Source organism: Alternaria conjuncta (assembly GCF_024043145.1).
Source record: "Alternaria conjuncta strain BMP 0040 chromosome Unknown scaffold_4, whole genome shotgun sequence".
NCBI classification, from domain to species: domain Eukaryota; kingdom Fungi; phylum Ascomycota; class Dothideomycetes; order Pleosporales; family Pleosporaceae; genus Alternaria; species Alternaria conjuncta.
In genome coordinates this window covers 1,980,199-1,994,026 of record NW_026250093.1, presented here as the reverse complement: position 1 = coordinate 1,994,026, position 13,828 = coordinate 1,980,199, and the positions used below count along the sequence as shown (strand labels likewise).

The following is a 13,828-nucleotide window of genomic DNA, read 5'->3' as shown; positions in this document are numbered from 1 at the left end:
GTAAGCACACCGTGCCCAGGCTAATGCGAGCTGGAATCCTTCGCCCTAAGGATGCCCAGGTGGTGTTGTTGCTACGAGAGACGGAAGGAGCAGGCCAACGCCCCTGCCGCGGACTCAGTGGCGAGATGACCGAAATGACCGAGCACCGAGCCGCTCCACAGAACACCGACGGGTGCCTGTCCGTCTACCAGCAACCATGTTAGGATCTTTGAATGCTGTATACGACTCTTACTACGCATTCAAGATAACTGCGACCAATTCTCTTGTATTTGTGAGCCAAAATGGTTGAGCAACCTACCATCCAGTCCGCAGACACAGATGGCAACGGACCAGCGAAACGTCGACGAAGACCAGCACTATCATGCGTCGAATGTCGCATGCGCAAGGTGAAATGCGATCGAGGAAAACCTTGTGGTGCATGCACTAGGATCAAATCAGCGACATGCACGTTTAGACCTCCACGTCCGGGGATTCGGCCGGAGAATCAAAGATCACCTGAAGACAATGCCTCCACAGGTCACAGCAACGACCACGACCAGAATCCGGCTCGCTCTTCTCCTGCGGCGCCCGAGCTTCCCAATCAGTTTGATGCCATCGTCAATCGTTATGTGGCACCTGGGCTTCTTGGAGAATGCGACGGCCAGCCGAAGCCTCTGCCCTCCAATAGACCGGCTTTTAGCTTGAACTCGCACTCGGACTCTGCGCAAGCTTCTATCATCAACAGCTTGTTGGATAGGATTCAGGGTCTGGAAGAACGACTGGCGAGCGCTACCCTCAACGAGAACCCGAGAAGTAGTACATCGCCGAGACGGGAAAGCGCAAGTGATACGAGCGCTCAGTTTGTGAAGGCAAAGTACTATGGTCAGAGTCATTGGATGAACGCTATCGATCCCGTGAGTGCTTGATACCGATGGTTTCCTTGTCTCGGTTGCTCTGTTCGAAGGGACTCAATTGACGGATAGCAGTATGACGCTCTCGGTGATACAAATACTACAACGAACCACAATACAAACAGGAAAGAGGTGTACGTCATTTTGTCAGTCTTTCTCTAATGACAGTAGATCTAATTGCAGCATATAGGAACAAATCGACTGAGCTGTATGCTACTGTCTCAGAGGTTAAACGGATGGCTCGCATCATCAAGGCCTCTCGCATGTCGCAGCCTTCCATCTCTCCAGAACTGCAGGCGTGTATCCCCCCGAAAGAAATCAGCGACGCACTGGTCGACTGTTATCTCCGCACCTTCGAAGGTGTCTTTCGCGTTCTGCATGTCCCTTCCTTCAGAAGAGTCTACGATGCATACTGGCTAGGCACCACGCCTGCAAAGCCGTCTATCATTCATAAGTTTCTGCTGGTATGCGCAATTGCCGTGCCGTTTTATACCGGACCCGACCAAGCCAAGCTTCGTGTTTCAGCTGCGAAATGGATCCAAGCTGCAGCGGAATGGCAGTGTGCACCTCATGCGAAGTCGCGGCTCAACATGATAGGATTGCAGATACAGATATTGATTCTGATTGCACGTCAAGTATGTGGCATCGATGGTGATCATATATGGATACCTGCAGGTACGATGTTGCGGACGGCGATGCATCTCGGCTTACATCGCGACCCGTCTCACTTCCCAAAGATCAGTGTCTACCATGGCGAGATGCGACGCAGACTATGGGCAACTGTTCTCGAAATCACGGCGCAAAGCAGCTTAGATATGGGTATGCCGCCTATGATCTCGGTGAACGACTACGATACGAAGCCACCTTCCAACATCAACGACGAAGATATGGGAAACGGCATAGACACACCACTCGATGTGAAGCCGGCAACCGTGTTTACTGACAGCAGTATACAGATTGCTTTTACACAGACGCTTCCCACACGGCTTGAGATCATTAGGGTAATCAACAATCTGCGCTTCGACCTATCCTACGACGACGTACTGCACATCGGCACCAAGCTCATCAGCGTTTGTCGTGAGAAAACAATCTTCTTCAAATCAGCATTAGCAGCAGGAAACAACATCACGCCGTTTCAGATCAAGATGTCTGATACCTTGGTCCGACGCTTCGTCCTCTGCCTCCACCGTCCCTACTTTTCCAAAGCAAGTGAAAACCCACGTTATCATTACTCCCGGAAGATATGTCTCGATACATCACTAGCGATCTACGCGCCAGCAACGGAACTGGGACCAGGAGAAGAGGACGATTGGACACGTATGACGCACAGATGCGTGGGGTTCTTCAAGTCGTTCTTCCTCTACGCCATGTCAACCGTGTACTACGAACTCAACTCTCAGATCAACGAGAGGAAAGAAGAATTGGCGCTATTCGCTCCTCTTGTATGCACACGTCCAGCCGCAACGTCCCCCTCTACAGGGTTGACATCCTTACCACCACAGTACCACGCCCTACGTCAAGTCCTGGAATCATCCCGACACACAGCAGTCGCCCGCGTCCAAAACGGCGAGACAAACGCAAAAGGTGTCGTCTTTATCAATTGCGCACTAGCACGCATCGATGCTTTAATAGCCGGCACCGACCCTGAAGTAGCTGTGCTCGAAGCAGCGAAATCATCTACCAAAGAAATGAGTCAGATACTGGCTGCAGTATACCGCGAAGAGCACGGCGAAGACATCGACCTCAGTCCCTCCACCAGCAGCTTCGCAGGGAAAGAGCATGGTCGAGGCGAGGGCGCTGATGATATTACCGGGAAGCATCTACCTACTGGTACCGGCGCCCAAACCGGCAGCAGCAACAGTACAGATTTTTCTTGTTTCGACGGCACGATGGACGGACTGAATATGCTGGATAGCGATCTGGGAGATGTGAACATGGGGTTGGATATCGATATCAATGCGTACATGCAGGGGTTGCCAATGGATTCAGGGGATGGTTTTCACTTTGGGAGGAGTCCAGAGTGGTTTTACGATCTGGATGGGTGGGCTGCTGGTAGTAGTTTCGGCAACCCTGGATTCGGTGTTTAGGTGCACGTTGGCCGCACGTCTGTTGTACCTGCATTACCTATTCCCATGTATACACAATTGGAACTGTAGAACCAACCCCGTCTGTGGACATCAAATCGTAATTACCCCCAGAAAGTGGATCAAGAACCAAGACTTCGCAGGCCAGGAGACACTCGCGCCCACGTGGGCGCTAAAAACGGCACGCCTTGCCTTAGCGGGGTTGGTGCGCATGCCTAGATATCCTACATTTCTCGCTGCAACACCTCTAACATCCAACTAAACATCTCGTTTACCATCTTCGACACCGTTGACTACGTCCATACCCGCCAAAATGTCACCCATCTCGCGCATGGCGCGCCTCCTCCTCATCCTCCACTCCATCGTCAACATAGCCCTCGGCGTCTACCCGTTCATCAACCCTGAAGAGTACTCTGCAATCACCGGTATGGAAGGTCCTGATAAAACGCTACAATCGATCGGTAAGTCGAGAATTAGTTTCAATGTATACCCAACCCTGGACTAACGAGAGGAAAAAGGTCTCGGCGGAGTAGCAGTAGGCTGGTACCAACTCATCTTTACCTTCCAGGGTAACCGCCGCATGATGGCTTCGACCATCCCGCTGAGATTGGGCTTTGCGGCTGTTATGTATGGGTGGGAGAAGCAGCCTGTTATGATATACGAGTTGATTGTTGTGTGGTTTTGTTTACTGGGGGTGTTTGCTTAGATATAGAAGAGGCGGAAGAGGGAAAGAGGAAACGATGTAAAAGCTTACAAACGAGAGTAGGGAGAGGAAGCATGGCGCGAGACTGGATGATGATCATGGTCTAGCTTAACCAAGGAATGCGATCTACACGATAATCGATTCATACTGTTGAATCATGTACAAGGTACAAGCAGCTACTTCACCCACTCTACCCCATCTCGATCCCTCAACTCCACTTCACACTCCCCCCAGCCTTCCCATCCAACCCCCACCCCCCATACGTATCCACAAAGCCCTCTCTGGTAAGATACTCCTTGTGCTCCTCGCTCCTCCACGCGAGCGCAGTCCCCAACTTCCAACTCGTATCCATTTTATCCAGCACGAGTTCCACAAGCTGGACGTTCTGCGGGTTTTGCAGCTGCGGTTTGTCTAGGATGGCGGAGAGTTCTGATAGGGTGGTTGCGCGGTGGAAAGAAGATGAGGGGTCTGGGTGGCGGTACAGGGGTAGGAGGTGCGAGTAGTTGTGCGGGACGATGTCGTTGTATGCTATAGGCGTTCGTGATTAGTTTGATGTTGCTCGCGTGTAAAGAAAGAAGGGAGGAAGGAGAAGAGACTTACGTTGCCTCGCCCCCCAAATCAACCTCTCAACCGTATACCCCTCATTATTAATCACAAAAACAATCGCCTTACACTTCGCCTTGATCATCGTCCCAATCTCCTGAATCGTCAAAGCCATACTTCCATCTCCCGTCATGAGAATAGTCCGCCCCTCTCCCTTCTTGTCTAGCTCCCTCCGCGCAATATCCACGCCCAACGTCGCGGCAGTAGCAAAACCAATACTGCCATAGTAGATCTGCGTCACGAGTCTGATGTCAGACGGGAAATCAATGTCACACAGACCGAAATTCGAGGTTCCGGTTTCGCTGACGAGAGCGTCGCCTGGGCGGATGAAGGACTGGATGGCGGGCCAGAGTTGGGATTGCGTTAGGTGGGCTGATTTGGCGTCGAGGGGTGTGCGGGGTGGTGGGAGTTGTGGTTTGGGGATTTTGTGTTGGGGGGTTGATGGTAGGGCGGTGGTTAGAGCTTCGAGGAGGGCTTTGATGGGTGTGTTGGGGTAGGATTTGCCTTGGACCTACGGGGTATGTCAGTGAAAGACATCAGATGAGGTATGCGAGGGACTTACAACAACGTCGTGTGGGTTGATGTGGATGGTGTTAGTCTCGTCCAGCGGTCTTGAGAAGCCAGCCGAGTTCGTGTCAGCAGGTATGTAACCCAGAGTAACCACCAGATCTGCCTGTTTCGCTGCTTCTTTGACGCCTGGAGAACTGACTTCGCCATTCCATACCCCAACGAAATTCTCTTCTGTCTCGTCGACGATGCCCTTTCCCATCGTTGCTGAGAAGAAAGGAACGTTGAGTTTGCGGACTACCTGCGCAGCTTCCTGGACAGCGTTGAAGCGATGGACGAGAGCGTCTACCAGTACCGTTGGCTGTTTGGCTTCAGAGACTGCAGCCACGATAGCTTTGACTGCTTCATCCCGCGCCTTCTCATCCACATGCGGCGCAAGATCAATTGGAGTTTCCAATAACCCAGCATCCACCATCTCGGCACTCAGATCCAGCGGCAAGAAGATGTAAACCGGCCCACTCTTGATAACACATTCCCGTAGCACCCTATCAATCTCCTTCGGTGCATCTGCAACATCCCAGAGTTCTGCAGCCGCGAACCTCAGCCCCTCGCTAGCCTTGTTGTACATCTGATGATTTGGCTTGTTTCCAATACTGTGATGGATCATCATGTTGTTCTTCTGCATCGCCCGCGTAGTTTGCCCAACAACATGAACAACTTTGACATGTTCACTCATGCTACCTGCGATGCCGTTCAAAGCCGAAAGTTCACCCACACCATGCGTGGTCACGAGACATCCGGGCGTGTTCTTGATGCGGGCGTATCCATCGGCGGCGTAGGCAGCGTTCAGTTCGTTTTGGTTGGTGACAAAGGTTAGGCCTGGAGTGAGATAGATAGAATCGAGGAATTGCAGGTTGAAGTCTCCGGGTACACCGAAGATTGTGTCGACTCCGATTTGGTGGATACGCTCCCACATGTAGCGGCCGAGGGTTATTTTGTTGTCTGCCATGACGGGCTGTCCTCTAGCTCTTTCTCCTTTGAAGTGTTGCAGATCTCAAGTAATTGATTAATACCTCTATATTCCACGTCTGTTAGTTGTGTTGGTGTTGTAACCCTTGCGAAGATATAGTCGCGACAAGCTTACCGTGTGCTGTGCCGAGGATTCCGAATGTCCGAATGAGGCAGATACGTAAGCAAGGTTTAGAAGAAGAGCAGGAACAACACGGAACATGGACGCTAAACACCATAACATTCACATGATGTTAGCATCTGTCTAGGGCGCACGTAAGGCGTATGACAACCGCGGTTCGGTTGGCGACGGTTAGCGGAGTAGTACAGTGCGGGGAGATCGGCTCAACATCGGAATGATATCGGAAACAGATAGCTGCGATTAGAACATGACAACTAGAACTTCAAACGGAAAACACCTTGTGAACGATGCTGAAGTTCCTTGATAGCTTGAATCTCTACCGATCACGCGCTTTCTTCTGTCGTCCCCACAACGGAGTGCTTCTTTGCATCCTCGAAGCTCGCCATCTTGAAATCGTACGGCAGCTCAAAGTCTGCTTTCGGATCTCCCTCAAAAGGATTGAAATCTACAAGAAGGGAATCCTTGACCGCAAAAACGGCATCGTCGTCGATGTACTTGCTCGTTCGGTCGAAGATCTGAGTAACAATAGGTTTGTAGCCCGGCGCTGTGAGCTAAGATAAGTTAGCACATCAGGCTGCACGTTCGTCATAGGCTTCACATACCAGGAAGTGTATATGTGCCGGCCGCATTGGATGCCTATCCAGCGCTTGCAACACTTTGCCTGCTGGTCCATCGAAAGGTATGGGGTAAGGTACTGGCCTCAAGCAGTAGAAGCTATACTTGCCGTCCTTGCCCGTCGTGAACCTACCTCTGAGATTCATCTCTGGCTGGTCTGGGTCTTGTTGTTCGTATAAGCCATTCGGCGCCGTATGCCATACGTCCACCACCGCGCCCTCGATAGGCTGCCCGGTTCTAAAGTCCGTGACGATGCCGTGCATCAATGTTCGATCGCCTTGCTCATTTATCTCTTTGGAGACGATGCAGGAGCCCATGGGCAGTTTCGGGGCATCATGGCGGTAGAAGGGGCCTAGGATGGCAGTCGCGGTGGGTTCGTCGGCGGCAGTAGAGGCGAGCTTGTACGTGATCTCGTCGACGAGCGATTCGAGGCCGAGGATGTCGCAGAGCAGTTGACCTTCGTTGCGTTTGGCGTCTGACATGCGACCTGCTGCATTCATCTGCCCATCGTTTAGTATGCTGAGTTATATCTCACAATATCAAACATGGAAAGCTCTCTGACGTACCAACTCAACTCCTGTCATCCACTCATCGACTGTGAGTTCATTCTCCCTCGCAAAGTCATGGAGATGCCGTATTAATCCCGCTGTGAGCTGTCTGACCCTGGGTGTAGCTTTTGGTCCCGTCGCATTGATTACCGCCTGAGTGAAATTCGGATTGAACTTGTGATCCTGGCTATCCGATACCGCGGAAGGGTGGTGAGCTTGTGAAGCTTGTGTTTCTTCCGGCATGACGTCTTTCCCCACGAGATCCTGAAGATGCAGTAAAGTATATCAAATGACAGAGCTATATTCCCTCTATGCAATTGCGATTAGACCTAAAGTACTGCGCAGTAAGTATGATTCGGATGTTAGCAAACAGCGAACGATTAGCAGTACGATCGAGATCCGACAGCCGGCAGCATGTCGGCCAGTCAAGCACACCAGCGCAAGGCGCATAACTTCAGGGTTCACCGTTGGCTTGTACTTTCGTACGACATAGCACAGTGGGGCTGTGGAGCGAAGGTGTGTATGGCGTCGATGGTAGACGCAGACGGAAGCTGTTGTCGGTGCGGCTTTCCGACGAAGGTGCGCCTTCCGAGACTGGGATCCTCGGGGCTTGGCCAATGGAAGAGTGACGGGTAGTAAGCATATACGACGACTGTCGTAGGTGTGGTAACACAATCGCGCAGGCTATTGTGACCATGGACGCCTAATTTTCATGTGATGAGTTTTGTATTAAGAAGATTGAGCCAGATCAATGATGACCGTTTTGATCGCAGTAAATGCTACAGTATTGCACTAGCAACTCGAGCTATGCAAAAGACCCAAACGCCTAAAATATGTCTCGATAATGCTAAAAGACGTTCAATCACTGTCATCATCAACCCTGGCGCGCTTGGCTGATCTGCCCTCCGGCTCTTGGATGCCGTAACGCTTCTCTCCTGTCTTCTCGCCCTTTTCACCACGAACTTCGTCAATCATCTGGTTGATGTTGAACGGATCGTCAGTATCCTTCTCGAATTGAACTGGTCCGTCCCGGGCTTCTTGCAGATCCGCACCCTTGAAGCCCTCCTTGGCCTTTCCAAGGACTTCGAACTTGCTCGACTTGGTGATCCGGTCGTAGGTCTGCCCTTCGTCCTCTCCGTCATCCTGCTGTACACTCGGGCGATAGATGCTACTGATAGCATCCTGAGCTGCGAAGAGAGGCTTGTCGTAGTGGTTGTCCTCGTTGAAGCCAGCGTTGAATCCGCTGGACTGGTTGAACAGCCGCGAGTCGTACATGGACTCTCCGCTCTGTGTCGGCTTTGCCAGACCGAGTGCGACCTTTTCAGAAATATCACGATTCTGCTCCCGAGCCAGCATCTGGATCTTGCGCTCGGTACCCATCCGCGACTGACGGAGTTCGCGTTGGAAGTCTTCGCGCCTCTCCTTGCGAGCGTCCATTCGCTTCCGCACTGCCTCTTCTTCTGAATCAGTGTCCGATTCGCTTTGTGACCGTCTTCGGGAGGTGTTGGCGCGCTGTTCTCGTGCCTCTTTCGCCAGGTTTCGCAGGTGCTCCTCCTTTTGTAGCTTCTCCTTCTCTGCTAATCTTTGCTGCATGATCGCACGCTGCTTAACCTCCTCTCGTGCATGTCTGTCGGCTGCCTGCAACGCTTCGCCGAATTGAGCAAACTTGTCGTTGATCGTGATGTCCTGCAAGCCGCGACCATCGGCTGCTAGACGTTTGTCTAGTGGCACTGTGTATCCCTTGGGGTTCTTCCAGTTACTGATTGGGGGTGGGATTTTCCAAAGTTCTTGGTCTTCGGCGGTCAGCTTTCGCGGTGGCGAGTGCAGGACGGGTGGAGGGGGCGATGGTGGTCCGCGAGGAATGCGCTTGTGCTTGAACTTGGGCGGCTCCATGGGATCGATCTGTCTTTGCTGGATCTTGATGATGCGCGTCTGGCCCTGAGCCTGGCCATGCTGAGCTGTGGGTGTATATCTGACGAAGGTCGGCTCGTCGTTCTTCCTGCCCTGTACGTTCTTGGGCCGTTGCGCGGCAGTCTGCCCTTGAACCAGGGCCATGAGGGCCTGCTCAGTCTTCTCCTTGGTTGCTTGGACAACCTCCGCAGAAGGACGCGACAAGTCCAGCTCGCCAGCGTCTGCCTGTTGGCGCAGAGGAATGAGGTCCTTGAAGCTGGCCTGCACAATCCTCGAATCGCCGTGTCCGCGTCGCGCGATCTCGTCGTACTTGGTCTTGCCCTCGCCGTCGACTCTCCTCACAAGCGCGTTGGATGTGGATGGTTGGCCCTTCTTTCCCATGTCGAGCGGGTACTGCGCGACGAGTACTTCCGGAAATGCGCCTCCATCGCCAAAGTCTGGTGATGTCAGTGGTTCTCCCGTGTGTCTTCCATACGTGTTTTGCTTACCTTCAGGCGCGCGGGGCCTCCAGTGCTGCCTCTGGCCATAGGGCGGCGGGCCCTTCTTCGCGACTACTTGCGCTTCATATTGCTCTGCGGTTAGCACGCGCGTGCTGTTGGTGAGCTCCTCCTCTTCGCCCGAGTATTTCGGCTTTGGCAGCGACTTGGATAGAGCTGCAACGGACATGGTCGGTGTAGGCGCGAGGGCAGATCGCGATGCTATGAGGGTTGGGTATCGCGGTTGGCACTGGTGGTGGTGATGATGTTGCTGGGCAAGATTTCATCAGACCCTCGGCGCTTGGTTCAGCCACCGCCGAGGTCACGTGCTCATGGCTGCCCCAACCCAGCACGTCCACTTTCTACTATGTAGGTACTCTGCCCTTTACAACGCAACAGCCAATCAATGATGCGAAGCGCGCAATTCCGTCTGTCGTTATGTAGCTTTCACTATCGATATAAAATCTGAGCCAGCGAACCTTGTGTTGTGCGCGAGATTACAGTGTCTGCTACAGGAGTGAGGATGTCTGGCCTTAATCTTCACGACTCAGGCGCCGGTGAATCTTACCTGCGACTGACATGGGTAAAAGTCCCGTCCGTCGCTGCTACTCGCTTACAACCTGCCGTTGACCAGGATGGCGAATGCAGGAACAGAGTCAGTCAGCACAATGTTTTTGCAGTCACAATCGTGATCTGTTATCTCGACGGGAGGCCGGGAGAAGCTTGGAAGTGGTTCCTGCTAAGGGCCAAGCGGCGGTGTGCGTTCACCGGACGAAATGAGAGCCAGCATGCTTTTTGGGCCAGACACGCACAATGGCGAGGTAATAATCGCGCAGGTAAAGGTCAGCTTGCAGGGAAAGTTAGTCGGGTAGAGGCGTCTTTGACACGCTGGTAGTCGAGAGAGGCGAGCGAGTGATGTGCGATATAGGGTGCGATATAGGTTAAGGGCAGAGCACGGCTAGTCGCTGCACATCATGCCGTTGCTAAGAGACGGTTTCGAAGGCGGCCATTCGTTCCAGAAAGGACTGTGACATCTCGTGCAGAGTGGCCCGGGACCCTAGACGCAAACGGCCAAGGTCAAGATGCTAGGGATCCCCAGCGTCGCAGCATCAACCTCTGAACTTTGAAGAGTGAATTGGCAATATTCAACGGCTCGCGCGCGGACTGTGGGTCGCAAAAGCAGCCATGACGGGCTGAGTATTCTGAAACGTTGTCCGCCATCCCTGTCTGGTGTGCCAGCGCAGGCCTGCAGCTATGCCGACCCATTCTCGGAAATCGTCTGGAGGAGCACCACAACACCACACCACCCAGCGGCGCAACTCTTTGTCGCAGAGCACGCCCCCGAGCAAGCCCACCCACGCCCGCACCAACACGGCCCCGGAGCCGCCCACGCTGTTGCGCCTGCCGTCAGTCAGCGCCGCGTCCGCCCGCCGTCCCCCAGCCTCGCACAGCGGCCATGGCATAGACAACTCGCGCGGCCCTCCCGTCACCCTCGTTACTCGCAGCCGCAGCTCGCAGAACCCCGCCGACTTTGCCTATGCGCAGCAGCAGTTCCTCCAGTCCGGCCTGGTATCCCCCACTAGCTCCCACCCAGGCACCTCCCCCAGCGAAGCCCCGCGACCACCACAACAAACAAGCACCGTAGACCCGGCCGCCCGCCCCCGACCCCACCCCCGACGAGCCTCGACCAGCAGTGCGAGGCCCCCGCCGCGACGAATGGCGAGCTCCACCGACGAGTCGTCCGAGTACGACTCTGGCCCCCGCAGCCGCATGGAGGACTACCACGCGGCGCATAGCGGACGGGGAGCGCCTGCGCCCGCGACGCCAGGAACAGACGGCGAGAAGGAGGACCTGTTCCTGAACATCGCCGCCGACAGTGCGCCCAAGCCGCCGCGCCCAGAGAACCCGACAGCGCGCGACCGATTGAAGGTGAGCACCAATGGAGCTACGGTATGCGCATGGATGGTAGCTAACGACCCAGTCACGAGTCGCCCGCGTCAACAACCGGCAGTCGCTCCCCTCGGCCCTGCAGTCGCCCTCGCCCGTCCAGGTCCAGTCGAGCTTAGTCACACCAACCACCAGCAGGATACCCTCCAGCGCTGCCCTCGAAGCCAGGTCCAGCGGTATACGCCGGTCATCGCTCCTGCCCACCCCCTCCAGATACGAGCGGTCACCGAACTCACCTGCGCCCGAAGCCATACGGACCCGCGACCTCAACCACAAAGCCTCCTTCAGCTCCACCCGACGCGACTCTGAGCTCTCACCGCGCGACTTCCTCGCCCAGTTCTCAAACTCAACGAGACGGGGATCTCAGCCTGAGGTACACCAAACCCCGCCCAGTCGCACCCCGGTCCACCCCTACAGGCCGTCGAACCTGTCACACGAGCCGCGCACGCCGCAGGTGGAGACATCGTTTGAGGCTGGTTCGCGCGCCGACGGTACCGAGTCACATGGCTCTACAGGGCCGGCCGCGTCTGTATGGGACGAGCTGGACGAGCTCAAGTCCAGGATACGGAAGATCGAGATGGGCGGCAAGATACCCTCGACATCGGGTGCCATTGTAAACCAAGCATCGGCTGAGCGCCCGCGGACGGCCAACACCTCAGCCACGACAGTCTCTTCTTCACCCAATCAGCAGCGAAAGTCGAATCCGTCGCCTGCCGAGTCGACAGTCGGCACTCATACCCCCAACAACAACAAAACTCATCCTCTGTTGCGCGAAGCTCTCGGTAAAGCTAGACAGTACGTCTCCCCAATTGTCTACCGCAACCTGGAAGCGACTGCAACCGAAGCACTTGCGCTGGCAGAGATGAGCGGCAGTGCAGGGCCGCAGGGCACACTCCATTCTGCTAGCTCCATCATCAACGGCTCTGTCGTCTCAGACCGCCAGGTTCGTCGCAAAGCCGACAACCTCTGTCGCAGTCTCACCGAGCTCTGCATTGCTCTGTGCGACACCAAGACCGGTCTTGCCAGTCCAGCCTTCCGATCCAACACAGCCACACTATCACGTCGGCCGAGTGTACAGATCAATGGCGATTCACCGACTATCCGACAGAGCATCGAACCCGAAAGCAACACGTTATCTGGTATCAGTCCTAGTAGAGCCATGTCACGCATCGAGGCTCGGAGAACCAGCATGCTTATCGATGACTCCGGCCGCAGCCAAAGAGGTGGCAGCCAGGAACCTTACGACGATAGACACACTCCGTCACGCATGCAACGAGCAGGCACCAGTCTCCACCAGACACGCAACAGTGTGGACGAAGAAGACGAAGATCCAATTTTCCGTGCGCCTTCCCGTGCGATGACCTCCATCGACTTTAGAGCCCGTCACGGTGGTCAGTCAGATCAAAAACGGTTCACCGGTGGCAGACAGTACACCTCCCGCGAACCAATGCCTGATCTACAGCCATCACCCGCTCTTCAAACCACCGCCAGTCTCCGCCGGCCTAGTGTTTCAAGTAGTACGCCCTCCAACGAGCATAGTTTGTTGTTCCGGGAAAACCAAAGCCGCTACGGTCACAACCTAGGCCGTGAAGGCTCACCAGCCAACTACGAGAAGACCCTGACGGGAGGACTACGACCAAGAGCACAATTGAGCGTCGCTCGAAACCCAAACAACAGACACTCAGTCGGTGGTGTTTCCGACATCGGGCGCAGCGTAAGCCTGGGGAGACGTTTGAGGGGAACAAGTATCGGAGAGTGAGCAAAGCAAAGCTCTCGCATTTCTTTGAGCTTGCGTTAATGTTTGACGTCACCCTCATAGTATGCCCAGTCTCCTCTTTGGTCCACGCGCAATGACCCCGCGACTCTCATATTTGAGACCGGATTCGCCATGGGCACACCAACAGAGGCGCACCATAGAACACCGAGTCAGTACAGAGATATAGGGACAGACGCGCACGGAGACATGTCAGAAGGAGTATCTGCTTTATTCAGCCTTGCAAGGCTAAGAAGTCTGTGCGATTTACCACGAAGGAGTTTCTACCAAGCATTGTGAGAGAAAGAGCGTTCTCACGACTTTGCATATTTTGCCATCAAAAGGGGCTAACTACGGAGCATTTTTTTATCAGCGTTTCTTGCACGTAAGGGGACAAGCGTGTGGGCGCAGGATCGATTCACCGTCAGCATCTCATGATCTCTTTGTCTTTTTTTCCGTTTGCCGTTTTCGTTAGTTCCATATACCAACACCAGATCGTGTTTTTCCTTGCTACTTCTTCTTTCTCTTCAAAACGTGAGTGTTGAAACTTCGTGTACATATATCAAAACCGCCTTTTCCTCTGTGAATATATATATCAGTTACGAACCCCTTTTGTGCATCTATGAAATGAAGGCTGACAC

At 54.2% G+C, this 13,828-nt stretch overlaps 6 protein-coding genes across 6 annotated transcripts; 3 read left to right on the top strand and 3 right to left on the bottom strand.

Moving 5' to 3' along the window:
• Nucleotides 1-281: 281 nt before the first annotated feature.
• J4E85_003529 (uncharacterized protein) lies at nucleotides 282-2,977 on the top strand (the record flags this gene model as incomplete). The annotated part of the gene is made up of 3 exons (XM_051467797.1): nucleotides 282-893; nucleotides 966-1,024; nucleotides 1,081-2,977. The coding sequence occupies 3 exons, from the start codon at nucleotides 282-284 to the stop codon at nucleotides 2,975-2,977; spliced, it is 2,568 nt and encodes an 855-aa protein (XP_051328956.1).
• Nucleotides 2,978-3,287: 310 nt separating this feature from the next.
• J4E85_003528 (uncharacterized protein) lies at nucleotides 3,288-3,680 on the top strand (the record flags this gene model as incomplete). The annotated part of the gene is made up of 2 exons (XM_051467796.1): nucleotides 3,288-3,435; nucleotides 3,493-3,680. The coding sequence occupies 2 exons, from the start codon at nucleotides 3,288-3,290 to the stop codon at nucleotides 3,678-3,680; spliced, it is 336 nt and encodes a 111-aa protein (XP_051328955.1).
• Nucleotides 3,681-3,885: 205 nt separating this feature from the next.
• On the bottom strand, nucleotides 3,886-5,796 carry J4E85_003527 (uncharacterized protein; the record flags this gene model as incomplete). The annotated part of the gene is made up of 3 exons (XM_051467795.1): nucleotides 3,886-4,205; nucleotides 4,350-4,791; nucleotides 4,843-5,796. 3 exons carry the CDS (start codon nucleotides 5,794-5,796, stop codon nucleotides 3,886-3,888), a joined length of 1,716 nt encoding a protein of 571 aa, XP_051328954.1.
• Nucleotides 5,797-6,260: 464 nt separating this feature from the next.
• Nucleotides 6,261-7,343, bottom strand: J4E85_003526 (uncharacterized protein; the record flags this gene model as incomplete). Its single annotated transcript, XM_051467794.1, has 3 exons — nucleotides 6,261-6,488; nucleotides 6,540-7,052; nucleotides 7,119-7,343. 3 exons carry the CDS (start codon nucleotides 7,341-7,343, stop codon nucleotides 6,261-6,263), a joined length of 966 nt encoding a protein of 321 aa, XP_051328953.1.
• A 615-nt stretch (nucleotides 7,344-7,958) lies between these two features.
• PRP45 (mRNA splicing protein) lies at nucleotides 7,959-9,677 on the bottom strand (the record flags this gene model as incomplete). Its single annotated transcript, XM_051467793.1, has 2 exons — nucleotides 7,959-9,448; nucleotides 9,500-9,677. The coding sequence occupies 2 exons, from the start codon at nucleotides 9,675-9,677 to the stop codon at nucleotides 7,959-7,961; spliced, it is 1,668 nt and encodes a 555-aa protein (XP_051328952.1).
• A 1,526-nt stretch (nucleotides 9,678-11,203) lies between these two features.
• Nucleotides 11,204-13,193, top strand: J4E85_003524 (uncharacterized protein; the record flags this gene model as incomplete). Its single annotated transcript, XM_051467792.1, has 2 exons — nucleotides 11,204-11,416; nucleotides 11,469-13,193. The coding sequence occupies 2 exons, from the start codon at nucleotides 11,204-11,206 to the stop codon at nucleotides 13,191-13,193; spliced, it is 1,938 nt and encodes a 645-aa protein (XP_051328951.1).
• Between the last annotated feature and the right edge of the window lie 635 nt (nucleotides 13,194-13,828).